The sequence below is a fragment of the Solanum tuberosum genome, unplaced genomic scaffold (assembly GCF_000226075.1).
Source record: "Solanum tuberosum cultivar DM 1-3 516 R44 unplaced genomic scaffold, SolTub_3.0 scf00101, whole genome shotgun sequence".
In the NCBI taxonomy this organism is placed as follows: domain Eukaryota; kingdom Viridiplantae; phylum Streptophyta; class Magnoliopsida; order Solanales; family Solanaceae; genus Solanum; species Solanum tuberosum.
This window is the reverse complement of record NW_006239029.1, coordinates 990,100-1,000,562: the sequence shown is the minus strand read 5'-3', so window position 1 is coordinate 1,000,562 and position 10,463 is coordinate 990,100. Positions and strand designations below refer to the sequence as shown.

At 31.6% G+C, this 10,463-nt stretch overlaps 1 protein-coding gene across 3 annotated transcripts in view; it reads right to left on the bottom strand.

Moving 5' to 3' along the window:
- Positions 1-4,694, bottom strand: part of LOC102585264 (serine/threonine-protein kinase SRPK) — an 11,513-nt gene extending 6,819 nt beyond the window's left edge. For all 3 annotated transcript variants that reach the window (XM_006348999.2, XM_006349000.2, XM_015309452.1), the window contains exon 1: positions 4,310-4,694. In XM_006348999.2, the coding sequence (XP_006349061.1) occupies positions 4,310-4,519 (210 nt within the window). In that variant the 5' untranslated portion in view covers positions 4,520-4,694. The remainder of the gene's footprint in view (positions 1-4,309) is intronic.
- Positions 4,695-10,463: the final 5,769 nt, after the last annotated feature.

The following is a 10,463-nucleotide window of genomic DNA, read 5'->3' as shown; positions in this document are numbered from 1 at the left end:
TAGTTTGACTCGGCACGGAGTTTAAGAAAGAAAGGAAGACTTTTAAAACTTGTGGTCCAAAATGAATGATAGAAATTTGTGTGGTTGTAAATCATTTCATTAAGGGTAAAAAAGACATTTCATAGGCAAATTGTTACTTAAAATAGAAATGTGTCATTCTTTTTGGGACTGACTAAAAAGGAAAGTGAGTCATATAAATTGGGACAGAGGGAGTAGTAAACAATATGTTGCAAAATAAAAAGATCAAATGCAGCGTAACAAATACGTAGAAAATGCAAACAGATAACAAGTACTATATCGAAGTATCTCCTCTCTCTCTCTCACACACAAGCAGAGAAAAACTCAAACACTACATACACAAGTCCATATACAAAAAAAATCATTATACTAGTAAACAATACTTTGCTAAATAAAACGAACAAACACTAGAACAACTGCAGCATATTAAGTATATACAAAACGCGAACAGATAGTTTAGAAATACTCACAGATGTGGAAGTTGCTAACTTAAACCATAAATTGCTAAACTGAACAATAAATACTAGTACAACAACTGTAGCATCACATCTATGTCGAACAGATAGCAAGTTATCGAAGTATTTCCTCTCTCTCTCTCACACACACAAACAGAAGAAAACAAAATCACTAGTCCAAGATGCAAAAATTGTTACAGTAAACTATCAGTTGCTAAATAAAACAAGTAAATACTACAGTAATTGCAGCATAATAAGTATATCAAAAATGTGAACAGGTAAGTTTAGAAATACTCACAGGGGGACTGGAAAGAGGAGGGTTATCAAGAACATTATGGAGGACTGGAAAGCTGACATCATTTGTCTACAAGAAACCAAATTACAGGGGGATATGACTGAGTTGGTAAGGCAGAAGATTTGAGGGGATAGATGGGTCAAAATGGCATGTTTGGAGGCAAGTGGGACAAGAGGAGGGGAAATGGATGACCTAGAAAGAAATTTGATGAGGAGGAGGTTTCGAGAAGTTTAAAGCAATGTGCAGTGGATAAAGCACCAAGACCAGATGGCTTTACATTGGGGTTCTACATCAAATGTTGGGAAGTGGTCAAGAGTGATATCATGAAGACTTGTCAGCATTTCTATGACCAAGGGAGGTTTGAAAGAAGTTTCAATGCTACCTTCATAGCCCTGATTCCAAAGAAAAAAGGTGCTAAAAGACTAAGAGACTTTAGACCTATCAGTTTGATAGGCAGCATCTATAAAATTCTCTCAGAAGTGCTCACTGAAGGCTAAAAAGAGTGATGTCCAAACTTGTTAGCTCAGAATTGTTTAATAAAGCTCATAACGATGACACTATACTAGCCAGTCTGTGGACAGATTATCATGCATGTGTTGAGAAGATGAACCCCGATATAGCAATACAAGATTTACTAGTCACTGAGCTTCCTAAGTACAAAATGGCGGATGGACTATTTGGTTGTGGTTAGGCTGATAGAGCCAAAGACACAAGCTCACCGGGTAAGTGAATTGATTTATCTCTTTATAGTTTATACTTTATACTATAGCTTTACTTAAATTATTTGACTTATTTATATTCATTAACCTTTAAATTATTTTTTTATAGTTGAATGGTGGTCACTATTTGGTAGTCCAACACCAAACTTGCAAAAGTTTGCCATGAAAGTATTAAGCCTAACTTGTAGCTCATTTGTATGTGAGCGAAATTGGAGTGTGTTTGAACAAGTAAGAAGAATATGTTATATCCTAATTTCCATATTATATTATTATTAGTATCTATTAGTTAATATCTATAACTTATGCATAGATTCATTCCAAAAAGAGAAATAGGCTTGCACTAACGCGTCTCAATGATCTAGTGTACACTAAGTACAATAGAACATTGAAACATCGTTATGATGCTCGTGATACCATTGATCCAATTCTATTAGATATTATTGATGAGTCAAATGAATGGTTAGTTGGATGCTTCGAAGATCAAAAAGATGAACTAGTATATGAGCAAAAGTGATCTTACTTGGGGTAGTGTTGCTACGGCAATTGGAGCTGACGAGAGTATCTATCATCTTGGGGGAATTTCTTCAAGATCAAGAGCACTTGACAAGGGGAAAGGAGTACAAACTACATCTACAAGTTCAAGTAAGACTCGGACACTAATTGATGAAGAATCCGAGGAGGAAGAAGATGAGGAGCAATATAATCATGATCAAGAGGATGTTGATCTTCAAGATTTGGATAATCTTGAAGAAGAATAGACTTTTAGAGTTTTAGTATTGCTTGTCAATTGTCTTATGAATTATTGAGTCATTCAAGTTCTAGACTTTTAGTATCTACTATTAGTTTTTGAATTGAAATATTTGTTAATATATGTTATTGCTATTAAGATTTTGGATATTTATATATGCAATTAAAATTTTAAAATTTTAGTATTAATTGGCGCCTTAATTCAAAAAGGGGAGCGCCTCGCCTCGTGGCGTGGCAGGCCCTTGTCACCTTTTGTCATCCAAAACAATGGGGTTTAGGAATGAAGAACCTAAAGAATCACAGCAACGCTTTGAGAATGAAGTGGCTTTGGAGGTATTCCAACGATAATCAGAATTTATAGGGCTCAGTCATAAAAGCAAAATATGAAGAAAGTGACAATTGGATTACAAAGAAAACCGTGGTGTTAGTTTATGGAAATCCATCCAATCACTATGGGATGAATTCAAACCAAACACCAAGATTAAAGTGGTAGATGGCGCTAAAACTAGATTCCGGAAGGAGGATTGGCATGAAGCAAGAAATCTAGAGACAGTTCTCCTCTGATTCTTCAACAGCAAAGTGCAGTAGCTAAACTATGGACGCCTCATGGGTGAAATATTATATTTAGAAGGCACCTCAATGATTGGGAAATTCCAAGAGTTACATAATTCTTCAGCGTCATTGAACAATTTAGTGGCATGGAGATGGGGCAGGACAGATTGTAGTGGTTAGGGAACTGTAAAAGGACTTTTAAAGTAAGTGCAACAAATAGGAAGTTGAACCACCCAATTGTGCAGGTACCCAAATGGTCTGAAAACACATTTGGAAGGCCAAGATCCCCACACAAAGTGGTTGTTTTGTGTGGTTACTGGCTAAGGAAGTTGTGTTGACACAGGAGAATTTGATGAAAAGGGAGATTACACTATACTCTAGATGTTTTTTCTGTGGGGAAACTGCAGAAACAGTCAATCACATGTTCATCCAGTGGTCACTGGCCAATTGTGGAGTCTATTCCTAAGGCTCAAAAACATCTCATGGGTCATGCCTGGTAGAATTGCAGAGGCCTTATACAGTTGGGAAGAAGCAGGATTACAAGCAAAGAACAGAAGCAATTAAAGAATCATTCCTGCTACAATTTGGTGGACTATCTGGAAAGAGATAAATCTTAGAGTTTTTGAGAATAGGGAGAGTAATATGCAGCAAGTAAAACTGAATTATATTCTTTGTGTTTTTGGTGTCATTAGATCTACTCTAATAATAGTGTCTCAATCATTGATGTTTTAGACTCATTATAGGGATAGGACAGTGCTTTTAGAGTTCATTACGTAAATATGATTTTCAGTACAACACATGTACTTATTTAAAGAAAAAGAAACAGTTACCAATCTCAAAAAAAATACACACAAATGTGGAAGTTGCTAAAATAAACCATAAATTACTAAACCGAACAATAAATACTAGTACAACAACTGTAGCATCACAGTTGTATAAAAAATGAGAACAGATAACGAGTAATATATCGAAGTATCTCCTCTCTCATACACATGCAGGCAAACAGAGAAAAACTGAAACACCAAACTCACAAGTCCAAAAATGCAAAAATTGTTATATTAGTAAACCATAAGTTGCTAAATAATACAACAATTGCATCATAATAAATATATTGAAACTGTGAACAGATAACAAGTACTACATCAAAGTTTATCCTCTCTCACACACACACTCTAGCATGGAAAAATCAAACACCAAACTGACAAGTCCAAAGATGCAAAAACTGTTATGCTAGTAAACAAAAAGTTGCTAAACAAAACCAACAAATAATACAACAATTGCAGTATAAAAGTATATAGAAATTGCAAACAGACAACAATTACTATATCGAAGTATCTCCTCTCTCACACACAAACACACACGCAAACATAGAAAAATTCAAACACCAAAATCACAAAAATTCAAAATCCAAAATCTGTTAACAGTAAACAGTAAGTTGCTAAACAAAACAAGCAAATACTACAGTTATCGCAGAGTAATAAATATCATGAAGAATGCGAAGCAGATAGTGTAGAAATACTCACAGATTTTTGCGTATCCCAAGCGAGCCAAACAGTGGAGAAATGTCCCCAACCAAGCTTACTCTGCACTACATATCGTCCTTGTTTGAATGTATCTCCCATTCGAACAGCGTGATAACCTCCACGCCTGTAATCTTCAGTACCCTCATCCTCCGATGTGTAGTCACTTGTCTCACTCCGATCACCACCGTTCCTCTCCTCCTCTTCCGCCATCGGCAGATCCAACAACCACCGTACTCCGACAAATCGCTACCGGCGAGCTACAACGAAGAAATGAAAACCCTAGCCGTAGTAGTAGTAGTAGTAGAAGAAGATTCTGGAGAAGAGAGGGAAGAAATTAGGAGGAATTTTTTTATATAATTTAATTTGAGGGAAGAAAAAAGAGCGTTTGGTGTTGTTTATTGGTGAAAATTAAAAAAAAAAAAATGTCTAAGTAATTTTTATTTTATTTTTCCCTCTCTTTTGGATGAAATGAGTTTGTTTTTTTTTTGTTTTGTGTTGCCGGGAAAATAAAGGCAAATGAATCCTGGTGAAAACGACGTCGGCTCTCAGCTGTGGCCCTTGGGATTCTGTATTTTATTATGGGTGAGTATACTTTTGATAAGATAATTGAATATGAAATCAAAATTTTTTATTTTTGAATTAACATTTAGAGCACGTTTAAATAGTGAGGTAAATTTTGTATCTATGAAATAAACATTAGAGAAAATGCTAGGAATATAAAAAAACAGGTCTTAATTCTTATTAACACGATTTAAGATGTAAAGACCTAAATTTTAAGCGAATAATATCATTAGATTCATTTCACATATAACCTTGTGCAATTCTAAAGCAAACCATTAGTGTTTAACTAACATTAGATAATTCTCATATTTTTAAGACATTGGTGGACAAATAACAATAAAAATATTGAGTCTTTAAAAAGGAGGTGTGTGACTGTGCGTATATTTAATTAAATTTTCATAGTGATAAAATATAAGAAAACCAACAAAGATTGTGGTGGAGTGCTAAATACTCCTTCATCCTTAACTAAGAGGTCTCGGATTCGAGCCTCTTTGGGTACGAAGTCACCTTTGTTAGGGTCTTAGGGAGATAAGAAAAGAGTATATAAGAAAATAAGTCACTGACCTAATGACTCGTTTAAAAATTGTGCAAGCTAGGCTCAAGTTAGAGAATATTGTTATTTAGATGGGCTATAATAACCTCTATGGTCCATTTAATTGCTTAAGACTAAAATAGTTGGTCACTTAACCTGCTTAGTGCATCTCCAACCTTATATTCTATTTTACTTTCCATATATAATGTGATTGATAAAATTAATCGATATTTGTATTAGTGAAAGATAAAAAATATCTGATAAAATAGATAAATTATGCACAAGTTGATTTGTAAAAAGTCTGTAAATATTAATCTATTAATGAGGATATATAATTGTATTTTCTTCCTGGACCCTTCACGATGTTAATTTGAAATAGTCAAACTTCAATACAAGTATCGGACACCTCATAGGAGGAAAAAAAAATAGTTGTAATTTCAAAAAACCATATCATGGGCCATATGTCATCTCTTTATGTTTTTCTTTTTCTTTCCTTTTCATGGTCTTGTGGAGTTTTTATTACTTAGTGGAGTATGAAAGACAATTGTTTTAGCTGTTATGTAAACATCCTTCTTGGTGGTCACTACCTTTTCAACGATTAAGAAATTGAATAATGGGAGGTCTTCCTCAAGGGATCTTGCTAAAAAATTGTTCATTGCTCAGCTTGAAGGAGATAAAGAAGATGAAAATAATCTAACTCAGAAAATAATTTTCACTTATCATTAAATGGCTTTTGTTTTATCAAACACGTACATTCATAAAGGTAATTAGAAACAAGTTTGTCTTATAGATGTTGAATTATATAAGACATATGACAACTAACTTAAAATAGTCATGTTATTCAAATCAGTAGCAGCTTCAGAATTGTCATTAAGGGGTGTTGGTTATAGTAAAAATAATATAATTATGAGGCTAGTGCTAGTAGGACTAGTACCCATGACATCAATAAATTTTTGCAATGTCTTAACTATTAGACTAAGGCTTTAAAATTAAGGTGTTTTTCAGTAGCAATGTCAAACACAATTTATTTTGTGTGAAGAGGTGTCAATACTTGTATATATATATATATTAAACTAAAATTTAACCTCTATATACAATGTAATTTTCCAACAAAGGAGTGCCGCTTGACATCCTTGGGATGGGTCCGCCCCTAATTCAAATAATATCTCAGTTATAAACTTGAAATTGGTATATTAGCACGAGATGAAAGTGTATAAAACAAATTTCATCAAAGGTTGTATTGAGCAGTATTTCATCTTTAATCAAAGATTTTGAATTTAAATTTTAAATATAAGGCATTGATAGGAATCAATTTACTTCAATGTGGAATTTCATGTCGGGAATCGGGCTCATAATGATAACATTACACCTCATAAATGTGTCAAGACTATATGTATCCATGGGGCTTCAAATATGTGTGGGTTGGGCCTTATACTATTTTGGGCCAACAAGTCTTAAAGTGCGATTTACACGAATGGCCTTAGAGCGGACGATTTTGAACTTTTGACCTCATTTGTTTTATGAAAATACTTCAAGTTTAACAAGATTTGATTTTTGACTCTGAAGATTGTATTATAGGGTAATCGGGATCCAAAAGTTTAAGGTCATTCATTTTTGAAGTTATTGGGTTTAATTCCATGTCTTAATGAGAATTATGTGGGACAAAATCACAAATAACTACTTTTACGTCTTCTATTTAAAATCAAGTCAGAGTTTCAAATCTAATCAATATTTAGCCATGTTTTTGTGCACTCAAAGGCGCAATGTTCTAATATTCAATAAGTTAAAATGGACTAGTCAATCAGAATTCAAATTTTAACGGAAATAAAAAATTATCTAAATTCTAAGGATCAATGTAATTTTTAAAAATCATTGTGGTAGAAGTTCAAACTTCAAATCTATATACATAAATAAAAAAGTATTATAGTACATAATTTCTTTCCATCTTTTAACTTTATATCTTGATGGACAATAGAGAAATTTTTCAATGTGCCAATGTTCATTAGTGGCTGCCACATTTTTTTGTCATTACAAGGCACCAACTTTTTGTCAAGACATCAATATATTCTAACTTGTATTATTAGACAATTTCCTCCATATAATTAATAAATAATTTGAAAATTTACCTACTCATTGACTTTATGTTAAATGAGTGAACGTATTATAATCCTTCAACAGATGGGGCCTAAAGGCAACATATAATTATAATAATGAATTATTATGCTAAACTTTTTTTTTTTTTTGGACATGCCATTTAACTCATGCACGTGGAGGTTTAACCAACTATTAGGTGAGGAGATTTGACTAATTTTCAATCTAATAAGTATTCATTTTTTTAATCTATTTTTTTTTTATAAAAAAAAAAAACATAAGCAGATAGTAGCTTTTAGAGTTATTTTGACTTATAGTAAGTCGTATAAGTTCAATTGTGATGAGGAAAATGGAATCGAATTTATTGACTTGTTAGAAATTTCGAAAAATATTACACTTGTCTTCTAGAAAAAAAGTTAGAAAAGGACAATTAGTTCCTCGCCGAACAAGATTCAGAATTGAAAGTTTATTAGTTCCTATAACAATCTCAAGTTGTTTAGTAATAATAAATGTTTTCGCATTTAAATATTTGTGGATATTTAAAAAATAATTAACGTTATACATAGAATTTGAGTTTACGTAAAATCTCAAAGCAACACTTTGAATATGCCCTTTGCCACCATTTGGAGTTTAATGTAGCAACTTAGAATAAAGTAATTTGCGACCATCAAGTTTTTGAAATCAAACTTAATGAAATTGTTACTTTAAAAAAAGCTAGCATCAAATTAAAAAAAAAAAAAAAAAGAGGGTCTATTTTCATCGAAATTGTGCTCAATTTTTATTTACAAAATTAGACTTCAATATTATTTTTTAATAGGTCAAACACATATAATTGTTTCTCAAGCATTTTAATTCCTTTTTTTTTTTGAATAATTTCTCAAATATTGTGAGGTTAAATTTCAACAGTTAAGAAAAAAATGTAATGATGTATGTAATGAGGTCACTACATAAAATTCCCTTGTCAATTTACAGAATTTTGTATATTACTGTAGATATTATTTTTTTGTTTTTTTTGTGAAGTCAATAAATTCAACTAAAATCTTATGAATATAAGCTAGGCCGATTCTCTGTATAATTAATTATGAAATAATATACTTACACACTAACTTATTAGTTATTATTATCATCACACTCTTGGATCGCAGTAGTTGAGAAAGTACCAAATCTTTCAATATACGATCTTTATTTTCCACACCACTATAGTCAAAAATCAAAATAAATAGAGAATTTGATAGCGATTTTTTTCTCTGTCAGTGTTACATATTTAAATTGACATTTTGATTTAACACTCATAAAAAAGGAATGATGCCCCTCACAAAGACCAAGTTAATGAAAACAGGTCAAGTAGGACTGATAGACTTCTAGGCTAGCAAGTTTCTGAAGATGAGGTGCACATGACATCTTAGTCGAATTACATACGCTTATTTTGTTACTCATGGTGGTGTAACTAGAAAGATAAAACTGTACAGTATATATGTGTTATGAATTTGGATCTTGACACACTCTTTACTATTTTTCGGACTCAAAATATCTAATTAAAAGTGGAAGAAATTTATTTGTCCACCACAATCCATAGCAGCGTTTTTACTAGTTAGACTCTAAAGTCAAATTAAATTTTGGCCAATAGAATTAAGACAAGAAAATTAGAAATGAGTCCACACTGTTAACCACTTAGATTTTTCATAATTTTGTATTAGTAAACATTGTTGATAGTCCAATTCAAAATAGATAGATTTATCACCATAATGCTTCTATCCATGCATCTCATAGTTATGATAATATTGGATTAGTATCGAGGAAAAATAATTATCATTACTAGGAAAAACGTTGGGAAATAGTAATTAATTTGGCCAAACTTCTAGAGTTTGTTAATTTTTTGAAAAATATGTTTTTATCAGAAGTGGTTTTTAATTAAAAAAAACTTTTGGAGGGTAGCAATTTTTGTTTGACTATTCAATTTAAAAAACATTTTCGCAATATTAGACAACAATTTGTGTTTGATCATAATTCTAAAGTATTTGTAGAAAGAAAAAACAAACTTTTGAAAAACGATATCTGCTACTATTTGAGAAACACTTATTTGTCCAAACACTTCAAATCTCAAAAAGCAATCATTACTAACAATTTTTTTTGAAAAAAAACAAAAATAACTTACGCCGGGTGGAAACCATTGGACCAAAGCTGGTAGCTGATGAGTTGGATATTAGTGCTTAATCACAACTAATTAAGGTTGACAGAAATTCAATACATGGAATACATATTTAATATTCAAATGACAATTACTTCTTTGTGTTGTTAAATTTTTAATTTGCATAGTCTGAACTTAAGCATGTGCAAGAATCATAGATAAATCAGTCAAACAAGTTAGGTCTAATAAAATAGTTATTAATTGAGTTGGAAGGTGTTTAGATTAATGAGAAAAAATATGTAAATATAATTTTTGGGACAATTAAATTGTCGATTAACATATACACAATTTTAAGTAGTAATATAAAATTTTCTCATCAGACTTTTACTTTGCTAAAATGAATATATACATGGTGAAATTTCATAATATTATCCTGAGTTTTACTTGTAGAATTTGAAACTTAAAAATAACGACTATTTTTAATTACAAAGAGCGAGAAGTAATTATTCATGAAGTAGTTCTTCTTTTTTAATATAAACATCTAATTTTTGTAATACTCATTGATCTAACTAATACATATTCGAATGATTCCAAATTCCGATCGCGCATATCGATTTTTATTATATATATATATATATAAAAGAGAATCTTAAGTCCGCCTACATGGCGCCACTACAAACCAGAATTCCCTGTTAATTTATTTATTTTCAAAACTGGCCTTCTCTTTTCATGAAAAGTTGTGGTTTTTATGAAAAGTTGCGACTTTAATAAAGAGTTGCGACTTTTATGAAAAGTTGTGACTTTAATGAAGAGTTGCGACTTTTATGAAAAGTTGTGACTTT